The 25,068-nt window shown below is 41.8% G+C and overlaps 1 protein-coding gene across 1 annotated transcript in view; it reads left to right on the top strand.

The window, feature by feature from the left end:
- The window catches only part of AUTS2 (activator of transcription and developmental regulator AUTS2), a 973,254-nt gene that overhangs the window by 558,924 nt on the left and 389,262 nt on the right, over nucleotides 1–25,068 (top strand). Inside the window, exon 8 of the mRNA XM_085302011.1 lies at nucleotides 4,730–4,765. Within this exon, the coding sequence (XP_085158137.1) occupies nucleotides 4,730–4,765 (36 nt within the window). The remainder of the gene's footprint in view (nucleotides 1–4,729; nucleotides 4,766–25,068) is intronic.

The following is a 25,068-nucleotide window of genomic DNA, read 5'->3' as shown; positions in this document are numbered from 1 at the left end:
TGCAAGGGGTTGACAGCGCCCTAATAAATCTCCTTGTCTGACCTTCATAAACGCATCTCTCCCTGCTTTTCGCCCTTTTATTTTTTGAGGGGGRACGACAACTTGTTTCCTTTATGGGCAGAGGTAGCTCCGGGGGCCTAAAAATGAAATTGGAGAGCTGCTCCTCCCGTATATATATAGGGTGCCGTAGTCAATTTAATCTCATCGAATTCTTGCCAGTAGTAGAATTCATTTTGCTGAGATTTTGCTGGGAGACAAGATGGCAGCGCTTTCTCTTCTGCTCGGCTTGGAGATCAGTCAACCTCTTTCCTTTCCCTTTCTTTATGCATTTATTTTTAGTTGAGTCTTCCTGTTTCAGAATACATGGGGTAGCTGTTAGCCCTAATTTACAAAGCAGCAAGAGATCACTTGAGAGAAAAGTGAGAATTAGTGGCAAATCTGGATGGTAAAGAGCACTGAATATTCAGGGGTGCAGCACCAGGAAACATAGCAAAACCCCCTCCGATTTGTTTGGTGCACATTCCTAAATTCCCGTTCTCCCACGGAACTGAAGCTCCCAGTCTGTCACCGAACCGAAGCTCACGCTCAGCTGTGCGCTCGTTGCTAGTCCTGTTAAGATCGGGCGTCCGTGCCGTCGGCGCTGCCRATCGTGCCGCTGACGGGCGCGAACGGAGCAGCGCGCGCGGGCAGGGGGAGGGCCGGCGAGCCCCTTGGGTGCCCACGGCCCCGCCGGCTGCTTCTCGGGGCGGCTTCCGCGGAGCGGAGGAGTGGCGGGTCTCGTGTCGGGCTCGCAGCCGCCTCCTTGGGTGCCTCGCGCTCCCTGGCGCGGCATAGCTACGTCTCCCTATGGCGGTGCGTGCTTGAGCTTGAGGACAGGCTGCAGGGAGGTTTTGAACCGGGAGAAGTGCCTCGGTGTGCTGCTGGCTCCGGAGGGAGGACAGGTCTCTCCGCCGCAGCACACCTAGCCGCGGACCCCGGGGACTCCAGCCTCACATATGGGCGCTGGCAATCCTCTGCCTTCTCTTCCTCCCACCTACGCTTTAAGCCCAGTGAAAGCYAAACTGAGAAACAGGCTTGTGCGCACCGAAGTCCTCGGCGCTGCYTCTCCTCCCGAGCATCCCTGCCATCCTGGGCCGTAGCTAACGTGGGGGAGCACCAGCAGAGCTCTGCGTGTGCTTGCGCGTGTGTACGTTCGAGGAGCTGATCGGCTGCCCTTGCTGCTGCTTTGTGTGTGCGAGGGTGCRTGTGTGTGTGCTCGTGTGTCTAAGGTTGGGTGCTTAAATGCTTTGTTGCATTATGTTAATTCCTCGGCAGTGCAATCAAATTCATGTCGTAATTAAAGCTGTCAGTTGGAAGGCAAGCCAATCGCCAAGAAAACACAGCATAACAAATGAAGTGAAATGATTCTGCGTGTAGCTATACAATGCTTCGCCAGGCATGAAATTAAATAAGTAATTTGATGTTGACATCAGAAATTGAAATGATACCCACTGTTCCTTCATTCAGTCAGACCTGCATAAACAATAGCCAGAACAAATACATACAACACAGCCTTTCTCCCCACCCAGCTCCCCAAGTAATGCACAATATATATGCAAAATGGGTGTAACTGTGCCTTCCAAGACCTCAAGGATGTAATTTTCTTTGGTACACAATAAACTAATACTTACATGAGGGTTACTATATTTTTTGCTCCTGGGCCAAAAGTTCTTCTCTTAAGAAAGAAAAAAAAAAGCAATCATTGAAAAAGAAAAGTGTAGAAGGAAAACAAAACCAAAACCCTATTAATTTTAAGCAAGTGACTTGCATTTTGCTGATGGGCACCTGATGCAGGCTTCTGCTGGTGGTTGTGTGGATATCAAATGGTGTATCTAATGTCGGATTTTGCAACGGGGGAAAGTGAAACCATTACCTCTATTATAGGCACACTTTATATAAGAGATGTAAAAGCAWCCAGTGCAGGATCACGACTCAGCATGGGCTTGTACAGATGCTGCATACACAGTATCACTTTCAGCACTTGGTACCAAAGCTGGGCACTGGGTAGTAGGATCCTTTCGCTATTGGGAGTTATCAAAAAGGTGAGAAGCTATCTTCTTGCATAGCCCTTGCTTCAGCCTATATGCTCTGTCAGCACACAGTTCACAACACAGCTGACTTAGTCATTCATGCATGTGCAATATAGTCTTTCTTAGCTACTTCAGTTAAAAAGAGTGTGCAAACTGTACTATCCATAYGCAGCATGCAGTTTGTGAAGGGCTATATTTCCATCAAGCAAAGCCGAATTCCCTGAAAGGGCACGGAGTTGTTTCTTTTCAGTGAAAGTCATTTGACTGCTATGTTTCAACCGTCTTCCCATAGCCATTGCAGCATTGCTTTTCAAGGAATGGAAGTATTCAGTGGGAAACAAGATGTGTGTTTTGCTTATTCTTTTGTTTTATTTCGGGACTCGATCCTTCTGCAACTTCGTAGAAAAAGCAGACAAGTAGAAGTCGCACAGAGGTGCAAACTTCGGATGTTTCAGCCTGCAAAGCAAGTTTTAAAAATTGCGAGAGGTGGCCTGGGATTCGGCTGGAACCTGTGGGCCAGCAGTGGCTCCTGAAACCTTTGCAGTTTGCCCGTGACAGGGACATTGGAGTTGTGACTGTCCTTGACAGGGCCTGCTGATGGCCAGGGTGGTAGAGGTGATGAGGCCTTCCCCAACTCAACAGTGCCGGGGACGTTGAGGAGACCAAAGCACCCTGGGTGACCTCAGAAGGCCTCGTGGGTGCYCATTTTCAAACCCAACCTCTGCTTCGCAAGGCTTCCCATTGCAGTCACGTTCGGGGATGTCGGTGCTGGGGCCAGCAGGTCTTACTGTGAATGGCGATGGCCCTAGAGCAGTGAGCCGGAAGGACTCRGGAATTAGTTGATGATTATAGAGCCGCCCGTTGCGTTCTGGTGAGCGCAGGTCTATCGTCCTTCAGTGGCTGCAGCTGGTCAGGAGAGGGATAAGCAGCAGGAACCACCTACCTTCAAAATTTCCATCGCACCCCTGTTTGCTCAGATAAGATGTCCCAGCAGAGTCTGTTGATGTCATGGTGTTGATACCCTTCAGACTACCAAGAAGGTTTCCTCTTGCCACGTTTTTAAYTTTTAATGGCTTAAACTAGAAGGCYTTTTCCTCTACATACATAACYGCTCTTGCTAGTAGTACAGTGGTKAGCAAGCAGTAATATTCTGATTATTTGCAATGAATGTGGCTGTTAATTTTATATTTCTTGGCCCATACTATTTCTACTGTGCTTAATTCAGTAAAAAGATCCAGYAAGCCCCATCTGGGGGGTTATTTCCTTGTCCATCAGCGATACACTAAATGATCAGGAATTGAGAGGATTTCCTATTAGCTTCTCTGCAACAGTGTCTCGGTACAGGATTTGGGCGATGCAAATTCTGCCCATTTCCACTGATTTGCCAAGTCTGGCTTGGGRTCCGGATGCAGTTCTGGTAGTCGCAGAGCTGCGTCGTTCGTGGAAGCGAGGTTGTGCCAAAGGACTGAAACGCAGGTAGAGCCCGACAAGTTGAGGACTGGCCACCCGGAGCGGCCCACTGTTCACTAGAAAATTACTGCCTGCACGTTGCTTCCTAGTGCACCGTCTGGCCTTGAAATGCTTCAGGTGAAAGGACTGCTAGCACCTGGGAGCCGTTCACCCCCTAACGTAACAGCCACTGACCTAAATTGTGACCGAGATGTTTCGGGCTCTGCCGATGTCGGCAGGAGAACCTGCTGCGTAATCCCCGTTACTCAGATTAAAACCTAATGATACAAAACCCTTTATCTCCGTAATTCCTGTGAACGCGGCGGCGCTGATCGTGCCCTGCTTAAACTGAATTTCAAGATGCGTATTTGAGAAGCGTTCAAAGCTTTTTGATTATTTTCCGCGGCAGTGATAGCAGTTTTAATTATTTTTATGGGTTTCAGCTTTGAAACCTGTTTCACGTTGCAGGGGTTTTTGTCGTCTGGCCTTTATTTTCTTTTTATGATCCGTAGTTTGTCCGACAGCGCGGCCGCCCAAATGGGAAAGCCTTTCTCCAGGAAACGGCGCGTTGACTGCGGCGGCGTCTCTGTGCCCACGCGTCCTTTACATTTCAGACTACTAATTATGTTTACAAAATGTCTCATTTTAGAAAAGCGCTATGTGTGTACTAAGCAGGGCCTTTCGGGAATAAATTGGCATCCAGGTCATACACTGAAAAAGTCATCCAAACCCACCGGGCTTTTTGTTTTGAAGTCAGTCTCTGGTTTGGGTTTTTTTTTTTTTTTCTCCCCCCTTTTCCCCCTCCCGCCTGCCCCTTTGTGGCCACAAAGCTGAGTAGCTGGAGTCCAGGGCGTTGAATGTCAGCGTGTCAGGGAGGCTGGCTGATGAGTGTCTGTTTAGTCTCAGCGCAGGGCGAAATGCCATCATTAATTCATTACCCAGCTGCCTGTCAAATAAATTGGCAATTACGTCCACCGCGGAAGCTTGGAATTCAGTAAATAGCACGTTACCGTCTCGGAGTCGCTGAGAGATGTAAAGGGGAGAATTAAGCAACGCGGTGTTTGTTTCAGTAGCAGATGACAAGGGGCAGCGCGTTGGGGCTGTGATGTGGCGATGAAAAGCTTGGAGAGGGGCTGGTAATGAGCTGTGTGGATTGGAACGTGTTAAAAACCATCGCTGACTTTCCACTTTGTCTTTGTGTTTTATTGCAGAGCTCAGCTCCTTCCAGCTTGGGAACAGGCTACTTTGTAAGTGTATCTCAACTTTAACACGTGTGCCTCTGAACAGCCTAGCGTTACTCCTGCGACCAGAGTGCCTTATTATATGGAAACAAGCATAAATAACCAGTTGCAGTCTGCCCAATAGGTTAACTTGTCTTCTCTGTCTTCTCCACTAACACGTTATTGGTAATATTTTARGCATGCGGTCAATGCTTTTCTGAACAAATCAGATGGCACGTTAATTAAGCATTCCATTAATTCCAACAGTATTTGGGTAACACAGTTACAGCAAATAAAACCAGCCAAGGTCTTATCAGCTCTCTAACCGGAGATGCTAGGATCTTGATTTCCCCCTATACCAATTTTCATTGATTCATAGACTTCAAAGAGCCCGTTATGAGAGTCTTGTCTCATCTCCTGTATAGCACWGTCCAGAGAGCATCACACAGTGTTTCCTAACTGGTGGTTAAAAGCTCCATATCTCACAGACAAGCTAGGAAAGCCCAGCTGCATTGTGCTAGTTTTACGTTTTACATCAAGAGAAGAGGATCAGGCCACAGCTGGTTTGATAATTGATCATTCTGTCTCTTTTGTTCCCGTGCCCTGTATCGACTGAGCAGTCCACACTCGTACCTTTCTATCTGTTCGTTTCCATATTTGTCAATCTATCGATCTATYTTTTACTCGCACAGATTATTTTGGGAGTAAGAAGTGGTTTCCAGTGAATGCAGTGCACTGTTTATTTTCCTCCAAAATGTGTATTTAAATTGCTCTTACCCTCTGAATGTAACTTAGGCTATAGTCTCCAAGCATTACTTTTCTGCCTCTGCAATATCAGTAGGAGAAATAAGTCATTATGTATGTCCAAAACCAGGTGAGTAAAATGCAGTGAGACCTCTTCTGTGGCATTACTCTGTATAGTTAATAGCATAATCAAAGCCTGTTCCTATCTTTTCATCAAACTCTGGGGAAAAGAAAACTGTGTAGTATTTGGTTACATGACGGAGAAACTCTGTTGCTCTTCTGTCAGGTTTCCAGACTGTAATTTTCTTTCATTAGTACATGGTGAAATTAAGTCTTTTTTCATAGAGGTCTGTGRTCCTATAAGAAAGATACAGGATTAAACTGGGTATCGTGTGACCTCACATGTAAAGTGTAAAATGCAAGCACAAACACTTAGCACCTGGAGAAGTGCCGTGTCCTGCTGGATTTACGTTGGACTTCAGCACAGACTGAATGTTAATACTTCTGCCAGTGGAGAGGTCTGAAGAGAGAATTACCAATTCAAAAAGGTTTGTAGCATTTTTTTTTTAATTGTGGCAGAACCCAGATCTGTATAAGGTAAGACAAAATGTGAAACGGAAAAGAAATAGCTTCCATTTTTCAGCACTTCCCTTGTTCTGTACTGTATGTATTTTTAAGAGTGAGGGAGTGAAGGGAGGAAGAATATCAAACAGTTCAACGTTTATCTCTTACTAAGACTGAAGCTTGATTGTCTTTCTGAAGTTTAGACAGAATTACTTTCCTTTGTCTAGGCACTTGAAATGCAAGTCGCATGAGYGTTCGCATAGCTGCTCGGGAATGGGGCACATACAGTATGGGATGAAAAGCTTTAACATACATAAATAAGCCGCCTTCTTCTTATAGTGGGAGCTGAGTGTGCATGGTTAAAGAACAATATTCAGCTTCGTATTTAGGAAGCAGAGGCAGCAGAAGAGGAGCCATCTGCTGTTCCCTTGCACCATACTGTCTGTAGGTTGGTCCAATGAAGTGAAAATCTGGAAGGTGTCAACATCCCCTATGCTCCAGCAAAAAGCTTTAAAGTTTCCAATTCTCCCAAGTTAGGAGTTTAGTAACAAGAAGAAGCTTGACATCTTCTAGTGCCAACATATTGGTGCTTTAAATCATGCTAATTCGGATCTGAGTAGGTGGGGAGACATCCCTTATTAGGTTCCATTAATATGATATGCTTAACTGCACTTTTTCTTATGTATAGTCRTAGTAATCAGATTTTTTTTTAGTATCTTTTTCCTTCTTCACTAATAGCCTAGYAGTTAGAAAAAAGTCCTTTGGTTCTAATCTTAGTCTTTTCTACGCTTAAAGAGTCTTGGATGAAACTTGGAATTTTTTTTCTCTTCTTTTTGCTTTGGAAAGTTGTTTTTAGGATTATCTTGCTTATTGTTTTAAAAAGCTTCGTACCCTTATTAACTTACATGGGGCAAATACAACCCAGATGTGTTTTGCAGTACCAGACAATGAGAAAAATGCTCCAGAATGATCCACATAACATGTGTTTTCAATAAATGTAATTATTGTATTATCAAAGTGCAAAAGAATATGAACTTGAATTGACTTTTTTTTTTAACAGAGCTTTTAACTAGAAAAGACTGATAGTTTTTCTGTGTTTAGTGTGATCCCAGAACATCGAAACAATGGTTGTTAGGGAAGAGTCTCAAGTAAAACAATGGCATTTAGTTTAATAGATAATAATAAAGCTTTTGTCTGTGGAAATGACTGACAGGTGTGTGTTGGTAGTTCAGACTACAAAATACTCCATACTGTAGCACACCAAAAGAATCATAGGTACCAGGTAAGTTAAAATGGACTGAAGGATTAATTCACTGTCCAACTACATATACTACAGAAAACAGAGAAGTGGATTGAATAGGTTTTATTCAGAAATGATGAGCACTGAGGAATGGATAAAGTAGCTAATATTTGCTGTTTAAATCCAGGTATTAATGGATTCTTTTTTTCCCTCTGTCTGGATCTGTACTTTAATCATCAGRGTTCATTATTGCCTTTATCCCTCACCTTCTCCTTCCGCTGCTTCAGTAACATTGGTTTCTTGATAGCAATATCTCTCCACCAACACATATCTGCCTGTCTTCACTACTGGGGTGAAGTCACCTTTTCTGTAGAGAAGGTGCTCTATACCTGCTACCTGAGCAAGCAGGCTGAGGTGATGCTTTTATCATGAAACCTAGAGCAAGCGTGGATGGTGGAAGCAGATGCRTTCTGTACTAATGAAGCATTGCTGTTTTTCTGTCCTATGTGTGTTTCCTTTTTTAAAGCTTGAATGAACCAAGACTTGTACTTCTCCATCAGTTGCTTCTTGCTTTGGAGGAGTAAGTATCCTTTGCATCAACTTAGTCTTGTTACTTTGAAGCCTTGCAGGAAAAACACCAGGGTTTTGTGGAAATTTCTATATAAGGAATCTAAAAATTGTTTACAGGGATCAAAATGGAGCAAAAAACCAAACTAGTTGCAGTAAAAAATAGGATGGAAAGCTTGAGAGCTCATTTTGTTTTCTGCAAGCCTTGGTGATTGCTTACACATAATATCTGAACTTGTTGATTTTGCTCTTGTTCATCTAAGCAGGAGTGACCTTGGCATAATTACAGTGAGAGAAGTGTTGGTGTATGAACTAAGTGTCTGAAATATTTGTCAGGTCATTCTGCTCTTCCATTACTARCACAGAGGACATTTTACTTTTCCATCCTGTGTGTTTTCAGCTGAATAACCATATTCAATATGTAGCTGGTGAGCAACCAACATAATATCCGGACTGTTCTATGTGTCGTCACATGTAACATGGGCAGTAACGGGAAGGTTGTTCATTGAAGTCACTGTTCTTCTTCTCCACTTTTGTATAAGAGTTAAGGATTTGCRTCTTTAGGCATGCCTCTTAGCATGTATATAGCTGAAATACTAGCTGTCAAATTCAGAATCTCCTTTAAGAACTATGCTTATGCCAGGCACTCTGGTTTGCTGAGTGGCGGCTCAGGCGTCTGCAATATTTGCAGATGCTGCACATGTTACAACAAGACAGAAATTACTTTTGCATCTTCTTGTATTCTAGCGAGAGCCTCCCAAGACCACTGAGTGTTTAAGGGAATGTTATAAAGCTGACACTTCCCTGTAGTACAGGACATTTTTGCCAATATCTATGTGATTGTTCCATTGTTGCAATTCATTATGTGCTTCCAGTAGCAGTGAAGGCAGAAATCTTACTTAGTTTTATGCTGTAACTAGGTAAGTTTCTCGATGGGAAAGTGGGAGACTGAATTCTTATGTTTTTGTTGCTTCTATGTTAATGCGTCTTGAGAACAGCACGTAAAGGAAGAATTCACGTGCTCTGGGTCGGGCATTCATCCTGGCCAGCCTTAACCACCCACCTTCACCATAACGTCAATGGAGAGGGCTGAGAATCACAGTTAAGTGACTGGGCCTAACTCATCCATACCTGGATGATGAGAATTGCCTTTTAGATGCCACTGATTAAACAGACTTACTAAATACGCACCTTCAGTGGGATATGCATGAACTGCTGAGTGATTGTTAATGATGCTAAMTGTAAAAGTTGTTGAGGAGTTTGTAGCTCTACAACATTTCTTCAGCTAGGAGCAGCACAACCGTGGATGAGTTCAGTAGACTTTGTTGAAAAGTGATTCCCACTGTTGTGCACCATCTGTTTTGCCTGACTTGGCACCAGAGTGGGCACTTCCCTGTACCTTTTACAGGCCTAACTCTGTTGTTTCCCATGGAGATGGTCCAGCCTGTGGCTGGTGCATATGAAGAGAGATTTGGGGATGTTGTTAATATTAGTGTGCTCTAGGAACCTGTAGCTAAACACTAACTGAAAAAGCTCCCAGTTGTCTTTGATTTTTTTGCATTGCAAATCATCATTGTCTCTCATCAAAGATAGATCATAAGGTAGATTACATCGGCTACATCGGATAATTGCACAAGTGGTTAGGGTTTTGGGAAAAAAAACTTCTTAGCTTTTAAAAGAAAGTTATTTGAATTTGAGTTATTTGAATTGTAACATTGGCTGTCAGTGTCTTCAGCAGAATGAGCGATATTTTGCAGTGTGGTTGGAGTTTGAATAAACAGTGAAAGCTTTTTCTCTTATCTAACTACAGAGAGGGATTCTTGCTGTTTTTTATTTCTTTTATATCTCACAAAGAAACCAAATTCACATTGAAGGATAGAGATGGTTTTGCGTTTTGCAACCCAAATAGAACAGAAATCCGAACGTAAATAACTGTGTGTTTTATTTTTAATTGACAGCCCAAGTTCTCCAGATTGTTGGCTTCACTGGGCAATTGTGCAGTTGCTCTGTTTATAGCAACTTGTTTCCAAGTGGAGTGGTCTCGGAGCACTCTGCTTATCAGGCCTTTATTTGTGGCCATTTCTGAGGGTTTTCTGATCTTTTTTTTAACGTTTGTTTTAAGTAAGCAATTTTTCTCTGTAAACACAGAATTTATGGATTTTCAGAAATGGATACAGTTTGGCAACAAGCCAGTGACAGAAATAACCTCAGCGAGCTGAGAGGAGGAGGACGTACTTGGGTGCCTGTAACCCTCTTTACCAATGTTCTCTCTCCACCTTAAAAAAAATAGTAATAAAAAAAGATTGTGATTTGCACATGGGTAGTGACTCAGAYGAACATAAATCATGAGGATATTCCCAAAGGCTCTAGCTAATCAGTTGTGCTATCCAATTTGGCCCTGAGTGGGTTCAGTTCAGCAGATGTTTGCATAGTTGCAGCGTGCCGCTGAGAAGCTGTGTTGTGCAATGTTGCGTTGCATTACACAGAACTCCAAAAACTCATCCCAAAGAGAGTCAGCGGAGCACCGGCAGCATTAGGACAGAGACCTTATAAAACCAGTATGTGGCCTAGGTAAGGCCAGCTGTTCCCCTGTGCAACAGGACTGACTTTCACCTGAGATATAATCTACAAAAGAAATGCAGAGTCCTTTCTACCAGTGGATATTCCAGGTTCGTACTCTCAGATAAAACCCTTGAAAATAGTAGATTTTTCTTCCTGCCCTCCCTGGTCTATATGCAATGGCAGCGGTCCCAAGTAGAATCCATACCTGTGTTTTATTCTTAGAGGTGGTCAAATTTTGTGATGATGTTGACTCTGTTCAGGTGGGGAGAGCGTTAAGAGATCAAGAGGGTTCAATAAGGCCCTTGAGTTTCTGTAGGAGAGGAGCAAGCAGCTTAGATACCAAAATTGTTGTTTGATGTAGGTTAAAAAAGGAACTCACAATGACTACAGAAGGAATATAATATTTTACTGCCCTTTTTCATGTATGCAGTGATAGTGGTAAATAAGAGATGCTATTGTTCTTGAGGGTAGTTGCTCAGTTGTCTTAAGTGCTTGCCTTTAGAAACCAAATATTTTAAAGTATTTTGCTCAGGTAAAAGGGTATCTCTGTATCCTTCTGAAATACTTAGAGGTCTACAAAAGCACTGCAGCAACGGGCTGCTTGGATGCATCACAGTCAATAAACTGTCATGTCATCTGTGAACACAGTTGAAAAGGCAATCCTTGTTATCCTGCATTTGGCACTATAAATCATTGTTAAAAAATCCTGATTTGCTTAGTAGGGTAATGAATGATCTCCATTTTTCTCAGAGTAATTACCTTTACCAACTATTATTGCAAAGGGTATATTGAAATGGATTTTAACTCTTTTAAAATCTCCACRTGCCCATTCATTGCAGAAGGAAAGCTAACAACAGAGGTTATGAATCTTCTGATAGTAAATTCAGATTTGAGAAAAGTGGACAAGATTCCCAATAGAAATCTTTCCACAGGTGATCGTTACCTGTTAGTATTTGCACACTTTATGTATAGTAGATTTTATATGGAGCAGTGAGGCTAGGAAATCATGGCATTCTTTCTCTGAAATCTTTTAGATACTGTCTTTTATTTTCCAGGAGCCATTGGAAATGYAGTGTATCTTAACAGCTGATATGAGTGAATCATCATCGTTGTAAAGAAAGTACATTGCATGTAATAAAAGCAACCCTAGGTCTATTAATTTCAGTATTTATAAACTCTAGTGCTGTTCCGAGCATATACCAAGGACAATTGAGACTTATTAAAGAGTTTGCAAACAATGTGACCATCAAAGCAGAAAGAACACCAAAAGCAAAGCAGTCATATGTGGTTTTCCTCTGTCGTATTAATTATGATGATGCTAGCTGGAACATAATAGTTGAATTTTGGTGAAAAAGTACATATTTTTATGGGGTTGAGAGRGGCTCATATTATCAGTTCAATATTTGAGGAAAGTTTGAAGGCAGAATAAATTACCTGGGTTGGAATTTGGTCAGGGCAGGTCTATACTCAGACCTACGTTTAAAATATAAACAATGAAAGTTGAGTAACTTTTGCAACCCTTTTGACTGGTATGCCCTTATATATAATTGAATAAAATGCTTTGCATTTACAAATATTAGTCCTCACAGTTCTTTTTCTGAATTGGGTCAAGTGATGCTATCCAAATCYTAAACGAAAGCAAGGCACAGCTGCAGTGACTTACCTAACTAAGCAAAACTAAGATCAATTTTCAGAATTTCATATCTTTCAGGCTTGCTCCCTCATTGCTTGAGCACAGATTTTAATCTTCGAATTGGACAGCGCAGTTATTAATTTCTTAATGACTGACCTGAAATGCATTTGGTGATTGAGGAGTTGATGTCTCCAGGGAGCACTTATGATTAAGCAGTGATGAACTTAGAGCATGCTTCTTTCTGAACCTCCGTTGCCTGGCTGTCTTGGGAGGCCTTATCTCTCCTTGTTGTCCAAGCCCGCTCCTGCTTTAGGTATTAGAATTAAGCACTTCTTTTTATCCAGTTAAATCTACTTATAATGTATGTTAGGCTCAGTTTCACGTTTTTGTGTGGTTCCTGTGGCTTGTCTTTTCTCTTGTGTGTTGTTACTTTTGTTGCCATTCCATTTCTTTGCCGAATGCTTTGGGCTTGCTAGCTCCTTTTCCTCCTGCTTCTGCTTATGGTTTTCCGCTTACCTTGCTGGAACCCAATCATATGCCCAAGAATAACAAATGTGATGAATGGAGATGGCCTAGGGAAAGCAAGGAAGAAAATGAGAAATGTGTGTTTAAATAGCTGATATGAAAATCTGCGTTATTTGCTGAAAGGTCTCTGACTTTTGTCATCAGCAGAAGGCAGGAGTGTTGCAAGTGGTTACTAAGTTTCGTCTACAGTCTCAAAACCTGGGGTCATACCCAATTCRTAATTTTAGTGTTTCAGATAAACTTCCTAAATCATTTTAGACAGTCTTCATCAAACATCAATTTACAAAAATCAAGACATGATCCATTATAATGAAATTTTTAATTTTAGCGTTTTCTCTTTTGGAGATTACAAGATTTATGAGAGGAGMAGAAAGACTTAAGATTTGCTGTCAGTCTAGATTCAGTCTCTCTAATGCTCCATGTTACRTGGAGCTTATCTTTATGAGTATTTGCCATTGGCCTAGAACGAGTAGATWTTTTGCTCAACGGCTCTCGTGAATCAACAGAGTTATTATTTTGTGTTCTCCCCTTTCTCCTTCCTGTAACWTGTGACACAAATTGCAAATGTGAACCTGAATAATAAAGAATTGCCTCACTGATTGCTAAACATGCATTATGGTGCTTTTAAACTCATTTCAGGTCATCGTACTGCAAATTAGTTTGATTGCAAGCAGTTAAGCTGTCACATACAAAGCCTTCATCTTCCAAGGGTCTCAGTTTCATGTCATTAAAAAAAAGGGTGTTCAGAAGCTTTGAATGTATTTATTGTATGTTTTATATTTTGGAGGAAAGGTAGTGTTGGGTCTCTAGAGGGGATTTACTATCATTTCAGAGAAAAAAAAGGGGGGGATATGCAATCCCTGCATAGTGAGTGCTTCATTGATAGTCCTGGTTTTGTAGCTTTTAACCCTGTATTAAAGCTTGTTGACCATATTTTGCACGAAAGAAGAGCCAACTTTGCTCCTCACACTCAAACTCATGCTCAAGGTATGAGCTCCCTGGAATTTTTTTATAACCTAAGGGGACAGTGCAGCACTAGACTACTTCTGGTGTGAATTAYCTGCTGGTTGTGGAGACTTTTTACTTAAGAAAATATAAAATGAACTATTTCTTCCATGTGCATTTTTTTAAAAAACGTTCAAAGATTGCAAGATTTCTGTGTTCTCTGGCTTGAAAATTTGTAGAACAGTTCACTTTTGTGCGAGAAAAGGGGGGTTATGACAAAAAGAATTATGACTGCAAGGACTTAGAAGGACAAAATCTAGCGACTGCTCTGCAAAGTGGGTTTTGTGGCGGTGGTTGTTTGGGTTGGTGCTGTGCTAGAGGCAGCAAAGCCTCGGTTGCTGTGGTTGGATTATGTGAAGGCTCATCCTGAGTCGGGTGACAAGAGCGATGCGCCTTTCAGGCCTGCTTTGCAGGTACAAAATGCAGAGCAAAGCTGCTGGCCTCAAAAATCGCCAGTTCTGCYATTGCACTAACTAAAAGATTAGTCTGGAGAAGGATGGTGGAAAAAAATCTAGGAAAGCACGTGTATATATATGGACGGATTAATGATGTGGAGACAGCCATGTGATGATACTTTGGTGGTGTGCGTTTCAGTGGTGTTTTAGTTTTGCCATTTTAGGCCACATCATATTATTTCATCTTTTAAACAAYATATATGTATATATTTTCTTTTCCTGCCTAACCTGAAAGTAAGGCAATACGAGCTAAGCAGGGAAAACCTTCTGCTCTTACTGCGTGCACTCAATCCCCAAACTTGCCGAAAGTACAGATTGTTCCTACGAGAGCGATTAGCGCTGTGGCGAGTGTTACTGTATTCCCCTTTTGATTCGCGGGGGGACGACGGTACGATTGTACCTGAAGCGGGGAATGCATGTCCTGATTGCAAGAATTAAGGCTGAATTTCATAGAAAAGAGTCCAATCCTCAGCCTTTTATGTCAGAACTCAAAATTGCTGTCTGATAAAATGTAGGACACCAGATTGAATTACTTCATTGAACCACTGCTGTCCCCTGTTAATGGTAATTGCACGGATATAGCGGTCTTTCTTGGCAACATCTCAGATATTTACCTCCCACTGTTTTTCAATTCAAACCTTTGATGAAAATATTCCCAGTACTTCTTTAAAGCAGACACCCAACTGTCTTTCTTGACAAAGGCAAGGTCTTTAAATCAGATCCTGACAATTTGTGACACAGCAGTCTATCTAAATCACCTTTTACCTATGTCACTGTGTCATTTCCTGAAAAAAAAGCGTCCATCAGCAGAAGGTTGCTGAAGGCTTGGTGCTCTGAGAGCCTGTGCGTGTGGCGGAGGGGAGCTGGAGGATTTGTGTGTTTGTTTCGGTGGAAGTAATTAGATGAAGGCTTGTAAAGTTGCGAGGCATGCTGTAATGGTTCGTTATAAATATTTTGAGGTACTTTGTCYGTAAGAGAAAACATTTTTTAGTTTATTACTGCTCTCAGACCATTAGGAAGGGAAGGGTTTTTGACGGCTTTTCATGTAGCAATGCTAAATCTGAAAAGAACAGAAAAGAAAAAAAAATCAGGGCAAATGTTTTCGTCTTTACTGCACCTGAGGGTTAATGTGCGCTCAGCTGAAGTAGCTTATTCACCTCTGGAAATCTCATCTCGGTTGATGTTCTGAACTCTCCCTCCCGCAGAGAGATGGGGGTGCCACCTTGGCCGTTCGGTCTAACAAATGCTGTTGTTTCAAGACAGCRTGCCTCGTGATGAGGAGCCTTCAGCCTCATGCAATCAGATCAGTGCAGCATTCATTACTGCAAATCTGATGTCGGGCTCTGCTAGAAGATGGCAACCGTTCACTCTGGAGCTGGAGGGGTTTCCAGCAGATCTCTTTGCATTACTGGGCTTGCTTTTTGGTATAAGCTCAAGGCTGGCATATACTAGCAGTGGATTTGGCTGTAGTATGTAGCTTCACTCTAAAATATTTACTAGGAAAACTGAAATGCACTTTTTTTTTGTGAATGAAGAGAAAGTAATCCATATGAACATTTATTAAGAATGAGTTTTAGCTCCTCATTTTATTCAGCTACCTGTGTAACAGCACAGGGACCATGCCTAGCTATGTGTATGTGCAGTACATTGGGCCAGTAGGTTTCTAGGTATTACTGAAGTAAAACTTCTTAATATTAATAATATTGACTAACTGTTTTACCGAAGTAGATGCAAAGAGACTGTCTTTGTCAAATGGCACAACAGACACCAGCTAAAATAAACGGCCATTAGCTGATTTCCTTAGCAAAGTACGTATGCTAATATTTGCTGAGAGGGAGGTGTCTGTCACGGATGGTGATGAGAGATGAGCTTGGAGAATAAAATTGGCTGTTCTGCCCTGTGGACATGTGTATACTGAAGTGATTCAGACAGTGAAGTTCACATTTGGAATGGCATCAGTACAGCACGTGTTAACACGGTGCCTTTTGGAAACCAAAGAAACCTTGCAAACTTGAGTTTATCAGCAAATGAGGGACGAATATGTTGTAGTTCCAAGGAATCATTTTTGAAGGAAGACAGAAGGATTTTCTTGCTGCACAGTTGAAAGAAAAGGTAGGAAGGGAAAAGAAAGGGATTTAAGATTTTTAAAGCCCCTTTAAAAATTCCCTTAGATGAGCTACTCTTGGAATTTCCTCTTCCCTCTGCTGCAGCGCATGTACTGATGAGAAAAGGAAAAGAAAGAGAACTGCTTTCTCTTCCCTGGCTCCATTTTTACCATATTTTTTTTTCTCAGATGGCTTCGGAAGATGGAAATCACTAAGTTCAGACAAACAGTTTAATAGCATTGCCACGCTTATGATGGTATCCAGATGCCGCTTTCTTTTCTTTGATGAAATATAGCATTAAGTGTAATAATTGAAGTGCTGCTGTGCTTTGCACAGCAGTAGCAGTAGCCCCGGATATTTTCCAACAGCAGCAGCCCACTTTTCCATATGCACGCACAGAGGCTGGAGAACTGGCAGCACCAATGCTGGGAAGAGGAGTGTGGTGTGGGGCTTTCTGAAAGGCTCTGATGCTAGTTAGTCCATCTGCAGAGAGATCACTTACACCTGGTGATAGACTACATGCTTTTTTTTCCTTCTTCCTGCCTCCGCTGCAATATTAACATCTGGCTCGCAGGGTTGTTTCCACCTTGAAGTGGCAGCTGTGTCAGAGGCGATGTGCTTTTACAGCAGAGAATGGAAGCAAAAGCAAACCTGCACTGGCAAATCCAGCCAGGCACCTTCTGAAAGCACTGTGTCTTCTGCTGCCTGCTTGGAGTTGCCAGCTTGGAAGAGCCAGTCATGAAGCTCGGGATGCTGTTAAACACCACTGAGGACTTGTTTTCTCCTTCCCCATTCCCCCTTCCCCACTGAACACCAAGTGTGAGAAGTCCAAGAACCGCTGCGGTGCCAACAAGAGCTAAATTACTTGCAGCTGGTGAATGCCACCTGCTCCCGCCAAACTTCAGCCAAAGCGTTTTCCTCCCCGGAGTGCCCTGAAGTGGGGAATCCAAAAGCTGTTCAGAGCAGGCCCGTATTTAGTGTGGATGGGGAAGGGAGAAGTTGTAATTCCTGCTTGAAAGCCGAGCCTGTGACGCGGGAGATCTCTAGTACTGTCTCCTGTCCCTGTCCAAGCTCCCTCAAATCACCTCTTCTGCATGCTTGCAGTATGTGGCTTATGAATATTAATTTGGTTTGCTCTCCCTTTATATGCTTGCCTTTCCCTTTCCAAGCTGATGAATAATTAATGTTAAAAAAAAATAAAAGTCCTGCAAATAATAGCTAGAGCAGAATCTCTCCCTTGAAGGCCCTCAAGGGTATTCTTGCAGTGACACCTGATGACACTATTTTCTTCTGTGGTAGAAGCACTCCTTGACTCCAGTGAAAGAAGAAACCCAGTCTCTATTCATGCCCCTTCTTTGGGATTCTCATTCTGCTGCTTAATAGCCTTCCTCATCATTCCTAGAAGCATTTGTTTGCCAAGTGCTTCCTGATAGTCTGCAGACTATTTTACCTGTTTGGTTTACCTACTACATTTTGTTTACTTAAATCACCTGTGCTATAGAAACGGCAAACAAAAGGACAGTATCATGATGAACTAATAGCTAGAGGCCACTCAGCAGCCTTCTGGTCACCTTATTTTTCTTCTCGACTGCTTCATAGGTTCGAGGTGCTGTCTTCTGACTAAATGAATAGAAGTTCTGTTGTATTTAATAGGCAAATCATCAGTGTCCGAGTATCTACATTCTTCTATTTAAGGGAAAGATTTAAAGAAAGAAAGGAAAGAACCCTGTTGCTGAGTTGACCAGCTAACAGTGTTATCAGAGTTGTCCTTGCCTTTTAGCAAAGGGAACTCAGCGGGAAGACTTATACGATAGGCATTTGGTCAGGTAACTTTGAGAGTCAAAGCCCACGTTTATTAATTTTGTTGGTCCTGTGCTCATTGGCCATTGCCTCTTGCTTTCATTTTGGCAGTCAAATTCCATGTTTGTTCTTTTGTTTGCTTTGCTGTCATTGTTTGATTTTTATAAACCTACTAGGAATTTTTTCATTCATTTCTCAGCCTTGTGCCCAGTCGTACAACCCCTCCCCTCTTTTTTTTTTTTTTTTTTTTTTGCCTGTCTGCAGTAGAGGTTGTGCTCTGCTTAGAGTAGTCATAATTAAGTCCTCTTTATTATCTTTTGAAAGCATTGCCTCGGCCATATACCTGAAGGTAAGTTTGAAGGGACTTTGTTCGTGCTGCAACATGTTTAAAAAGGTGAAGAAAGTTTTAAACAGCATATAAGACAGGTATGTTACTCATGCTGTCACCCCCTCAGACGATGGCATGTGTTAATTTAACGTGTGAACTTAATAACATTCTTCTTTTGCTCTTGGTAGCTTTGTTCCTTAAAACTTCTCCAGGTTCTCTCTAGGGACCCTCATGAATGGAGTCCTGCAGTTGACGTTAAGGATGGATATGTATGTGAACAATTAAGACGTGGGGGGGTTGAGACGTGCTAATCTCCAGAATTTCCACTGACGCCCCATTCTGTTTCTTCCATCTTTCTCTCCCTCATTCCACGTTGCCAGGAAATTTGTTCCTTCTGCCTTAGGACACTGCTCTGGAGGAACTAATCATCTCCTTTCTGTGCATGGCCCAGGGAGAGTCAGCACAGAGGAATGTGAAATGCTTGTTGCCTTTAAAAGGGTGATTGTGCTACCGAGAAGTGCTTGGAAAGGTAGCACAGTAAAAATATGTTGCAACCGTTATCTAGAGGTCATTGCATCAAGACTCCCGTTTGCTGTTTTCCCTTGAAAACCAGCATCCCTTGACCCGGGAGGTCTGTTTCTGTCCTGCGTTTCTGTGTTCCTGCTTTCCACAGTGCTCAGGGCCTCAGWGCAGATGTGTTTTCTCCTTCTTTCCTTTTTCAATTTTCATACCAGCTGATTGTGTTCATATAGTGAGAAAACAGTAAAATATTCCATCTATTGACTGCTGCATCTAAAGTAGATCAAATTAGTGTTTATTTAACTTTTTACTGCTGACTTACAAAATTACTTTTAGTCTGGTTTCRATATATAGCTTTATTTATTAATTTATTGTCGTGTTCTGCTTTGATTGCTTTTTTGCAGTGGTATCAAATTGTATGCTATTTTAATATTTTCTCCAAGATGCTTTCTTGATTTATTTTATGTTGTATATTTATACCACCAAGAGGGATACTAGTTAGAAATTCACTTTCTTCATAAATACCTATTTTCAAAGCCTATTCTTCTCTGAATTAAGGTGACTTGATTTAATTTTAATTAGTCACACAGTGTGTTTCATGAAGCTTTTATATAAATGCTGGGATAGTTTCCTGCATTGTGAATCACGCAGATGCCATAGCTGATGCTTCAAGATTGTAACGAAACACAGGGAAGATGGTTTGAGGATGAAATGCAAAATATACTGGTTTAAATTTCCTTATAGAACTGGATTGACTTTTGTTTTGGTACTGTGAAGGACTGCAGTAAGAGACTTGAGAGTTTCTTTCATTAGTTTCTGTATATGTACATTAATGGTCTTGCCTCCGAAACCTCGTAACAGAAGTTAACTCTAAATAAGTAAGTGATCTTACAAGTCAGAAGCCATTTCACAGTAGCTGTCCATAGCCATTCGTCATTGTGCTGGTGGGTGGGAGCAGGCACAGGGTTCAAAGCAGTAACTGTGCAGGTCCAGGTCCTGGGGCTGAGTTCATCACTCTGGTTCTGTTGGCTTCMTGAGAACGGTGCCAGATGTTTCCAGCTGATGGTCTGGCCTGTCTTGTTTAGTGAATAGTGGACACAGCTAGTAGATGGAGGAACATTTTAAGGTCCTTTACTGACTGGCATGCTTCACAAATCATATTTTTCTGCCTATCTTGTTAGGAGAGTTCTTTTTTCCTTGTTCGTTTTGTTGGAGGAGTTTGTACACAGCAAAACTGATRTTCTCATGTACTGCTAAATTTGTTGCTCAGTTGAGCCTATTACAGTTGACCTTTCTTTACATCAAAAAATGATCCCCATAACTGTGATTCTTCTCAAGGCATGATGTTTTTGCACTGGTCCTGTTTGTCAGGTGCTGATCTTTGAAAGAGATCGTGATATATGATATGATAGATAATGTATCATATGACCGATTGTAAGAAGTATAGAGCTTGAAGGCGTATCTCATATCGTTCAGCTGTGTTGGCCGTAGGTATTCCCCCCATCCGAAATCTTCCACCTGCACCGCACTGGGGCTCCATCGGCTGCTTCATCAGTTGGCACTGAAAAGATGCAATCACGGTGCTGTCTTTAAGGTTTTCTTTTACCTCATCTGGTGCATTTGGGCTGTGGGGGCTGAAGGTGCTCTCACACGCTCCTTCTGCTGGCGGTGCTGTGCATGGGGGAACCGCCAGCAGGGGAGCAATAAGCGCCAGTGGGGAGTTTGCGACGCCTGCAACTGCAGCAGCTGTCTATAAAGTTAACATCTGTCCCAGCCTCCGTCTCAAGACTGCCAGCGATTCCATATTGATGAATTGAGCATTTGTGCAGCTTATATATAAGCATTCAATTTTTATGGCTTTTCTTTTGCTTTGTTCACTTTTTATTTCCTTTGAGGGGGAAAGAAAAGCACTTCTATGTAGATTTGTTTTCCCCCGAAACACCTAGTCATAATGCTTTCCATTGACGGAAAGGCCTTGTTGCTTAGTGATAAAAGCAGCATTTCTCACATCAGTTTAGATTTCACTCTCCTCTCTTTACAGTCTCATCTCAACAAAGCATAGGTTCAAGTTTAAACACATGCTTACATCCATTTTGTTCAGGAGAGTGTGGAAGCACACATGCATAACTGAAGTCAATGGGACTGAAGTGTGTGCTTCACTTTAAAGCATGTGTTCCACTGCTTTCCTGAATACGGGGGGTTTTAAGCTAAGTGGTTTAGAAATTACAGTGGCCTTGGACATATCAGTCCTTTTATCTCTCTAGAGAAAAGGCTGCTGTGAAATATAGAAAGCGCTGTTCACGCTTTGCAGCGTCGGTGTGAAACACGCTTGTTTCCTCCATCCGCACCTTCCTTGCAGGATGTTGAGTTTGCAGGGAGAAGCACGGTCAGGGCGTATTGCAGAGGGCTGCCCGCGTGGGTGGGCGTTCACACTGCAGCTGGGCACAGCGATGGCACCGGGGCTGCCATATTCCATCCCCTCGCCGGTCCTGGAGCCTCGCCAGTGGCCGCTTGCGAGTACCAGACTCGTCCAGGATGCTGATGTCTTTCCGTATCCCAYGTTCGAATTAATAGCTCCAAGGCCTCCCGTCTGTCTGTCTGGATGTCTGTGTTACTTGTGTATCTGTTTATGTGTTTTCGTTTGGATGTTCAGCTGTGCTCAACAGCTGGGGCCCCAATGTTTTGAAAATCTTTGCGAACTAATTAGGCTCTCCTCAGAGTATGGCTCATCCAACCAGTCTGAATACGCAAATGTCACCGTTTGTATTAGGAAATCTCTACAAATGACTGATCCCTGTCATGGGGTAACATTAATCTTTTTAGTATAGATTTCCAATAGTTAACCATCTGGCTCCACGCAGTTTTCCAGAAAACATTCACTACCGGGGCCAATGGAAAGAAGAAGATGGGATTAATAACCTGAGTACATCAGATGAAGCATTAATCTTTAGGATTGGCCATTTGTTTTTATCAAAAGAACTCCCTAAAGATAATATTTCAATTTAAAAATGAGAAAATGTTTCTATATCTGCTATGATATACAGTTTGCAATTTTAATGTGGATGATAAAGGCTAGGAGAATTCTATGTTCTCTTCTGATTTATTTTGCATTTGCAATGCAGTCCTGTTTAGTTGAAATGCCTGGTACTTTGCAATACTTGCTGATAAAACTTTGCATTCAAAATAGAAACTTTAAATGAAAATTTGAAATTACTCAAGTAAACATTAATAAACAGTAATTAATGGTTAGTATGCAGACTGGTATGGACAATGCTATATTCATCTGACGGATGAATTTGGGCAACTGACCGGGGAAGATAAGTCCAACCTCTTGGTCTAGATTAAATGGTCTCAATCCAGCTAAGCRTTTAGGCACCTGCTTGACTTCAATMACTGGTTGCTGCAGAGTTTTCATCGGTCCTAAGTGTTTTGTCGCAATCCAGCCATATGACTTAGGTCCTCACTGAGGTCCCYGACTTGCAAGCTGTGGCAAATTAAAGGCAAAGAAACAGCTGAAGAGGTTACGGCCTTCAAGCTGTCTATCCTGCCCTTGTGATGGAGATTACCTCCTCTGCAAGACAGATGACTGAATGGCTTCTAAGGCATATTAAGTTACTCAAATTGGTGACATAACGCGCCAAGCTGAAAACTTSAGCACTCCGGGAGCTGCTTCATGAGCCGTTCAGTTGTCTCTGCTGTGGAGGGATGACAACTACTGTCAGGGGAACGGAGCAGATAGCGTAGGGATGGTAACTACTTCGGCTGTCTGATTTTAATCTATCACTGCATGCAAATCAGAGCTCTTACGCCCTTTCATGACAGCCTGGCTTGTGAAGCTTATGCCGTTTGCAAAGCTGGCTGCCTCCTACACGGCTCCCTGACCTCGCTTTAGTACTGTCCAGCGTTCGCCTGGCTTTATCYGTTGCCCGCTACAACAGAAGCGATTTAGACTGCAGTCTGCCTGAGAGGAAGAACTGCGTTTTCCGTGTCTTTGGGTGTAGCATATTGTGAACGCTATCAGAACAGAACTAATAATTTTCCTAATCTACATGTGACGCTGGTACACTTGAGTAATGTACAGCGCTCTGTACATAAACCATGTTTATACCTTCTCACCCAATCATGTCTCTTGCAATATTTCCAAATAAACGGTGGGTTTCTTACTGATTCTTCCTGATAGAGAGTGATTTGTAATAATCTTGTCATGCCAAACTCATAATAATACTAAATGAACACATTCGTTGCAGGAAGTGATTGTAAATTACGGGCAAATTCAAGCCTCGCTGGAATTAATCAATACTGAAGCACAACTTTTGCATTCCTGATATAATATTGCTGAGTCTAATCCCATGGATTTTACATTTCCATGTGTATTAAGCATTTATTTTGATTTAGATCTTTCCTCTCCTGGARAATGTTGGGTTTGAGTATTTAAGCAATTTTGCAAGATCTGTACTTTGATATGCAAACCTGACAACTTGGGTGCRTAATTACTTGATCAAACTATTACATAACCTGGTTTGTATTCTCACTGGATTGTGAATTTAAACTGGTCAACAGAGACCCATCTGCCATAAAGATCTCCTTTCTTGTTGAATAGACCAAAGTGAGTTGGCAGTTGGTTTTAGCACAACCACCTGAATGTTTGTCTCCAAATCATTTTTGTAATTTTGGTTGTATGTGGTCATGCCTGTTTCTTTTCCTGAACAGTTACAGAGTGTGGCTCGGTGGTGTTGGACAGCTGTTGAATTATATCCTCAATGGCTATTCTCCCTTTYGTTCTTCTGGAAGAGCGTGTGAATATGAAAGAGTACTTGAAATATAGCAAAACCAACAAATGTAGGTGGATAACAAGTCAGCCCTGCACAACTTTGTACGTGGATTTGCTCCACAGGATACATTGCATTAAGGATGTAAGTAAGTCTTTACATAGTCAGGCTCTGTAAGAAGCATTATTTGACAGCAAAAATGATGCACTGTATTTATTCTGTGGCAATAACTGCTTGGGAATTATCTCATGGTGATTGTGATACTTACTTATTTTCATTGCAGTGCTCTCTAACTGAGATGGAAGGGCCACTGTCCTGTGTAGAGAACAGGCAGTATTAGATAGACACTACTGGCAGTGGATGAAGTCAGAATATCCTGTTAGATGGGCAATTTTTCAAGATTCAGAAGAACTGAAACTTGAAATAAAGTGCGAAACCCACTTCTAGATTTTTGTGTTGGCAGGCATTTCAWTACAGTGTATTTGGTTTGGCAGCATCAATACTGCATATTAAGTAACAGTTTTAATTATATTTTCCTATGAATTTCCATTAAAAATAGAGAAGAGCTTCCATATCTTCTGATCAGTTTTAATATACTCCGTATAATCTTTCCATTAGTATCATCTAGCTGTTTTTTAATTGAACATGGAAACTGCTGTTGATTATTTTTGATAACCACTAACACATTCTGCCGGTGATTTCTTTCCATTCATTATAATTATACAAGAAAATTAATTGTACTTGATTTTATTTTAAAATATTAGGCATCAGTAAGACAAAGCTGGCACATTTGGGAATTTCCTCTACTAGATTATTTATGTCACAGACAAATTTTTTATGTAAGCAAATGATTCAGACTGAATGCAAAGAATGTCAACTACTTACAGGCATATGCGTATAGGTTGGTTTGTATGTATTCTAGGGAGCRAACTATTTTGGTGCTCTTTTGTGATACTGAACTCTAGTGCTTGAAATATGTAAGAGCCTGTCATAGCTCAGGCCCACCCATCTCTTTATTTTAGGCATGATTTAAGGCATACTAAAGTCAATGCAAATTCTTTTGTTGGATCTCAGTATTTATAATTTTCAGTGACTTGAAGTTAATAGACCTGATCATTCATCTTCTGGGATACACATAGTTGATATTTATGGGTATTTGCTTGAATGGGTGGGCATGCACACACTTGCATAAAATTTTCCATACTGTCACAGACTGTTGTACTATGGCGTTCCTCATCTTTGAATCCAATTTACGTTGGAGTCACTAGCTCGGTATAAAATGGGCGACGACGGAAATAGCTGACGTGTTTTTCCTCAGTTCATTTATTTTCAGCAACCACAGTTCAATGGTCAACCCATTTAGCAATGCAGGGCAATGCTGCTGTTGGCAACTTGCAGCATCCTCATTGCTGGTTGTATTAGCTTTGTCTGAGGAGAGAGTAGAGGGTCTGATTAAAAAGTCACTGAGTTCAGTTTTGATTCAAAATCTAAATACTGTTCTTATCTGCTAGATT

Source organism: Rhea americana, unplaced genomic scaffold, assembly GCF_003343005.1.
Source record: "Rhea americana isolate MKP2758 unplaced genomic scaffold, rheAme1 scaffold_182, whole genome shotgun sequence".
Taxonomy (NCBI): Eukaryota; Metazoa; Chordata; class Aves; order Rheiformes; family Rheidae; genus Rhea; species Rhea americana.
This window is presented reverse-complemented; position numbering and strand designations above follow the sequence as displayed.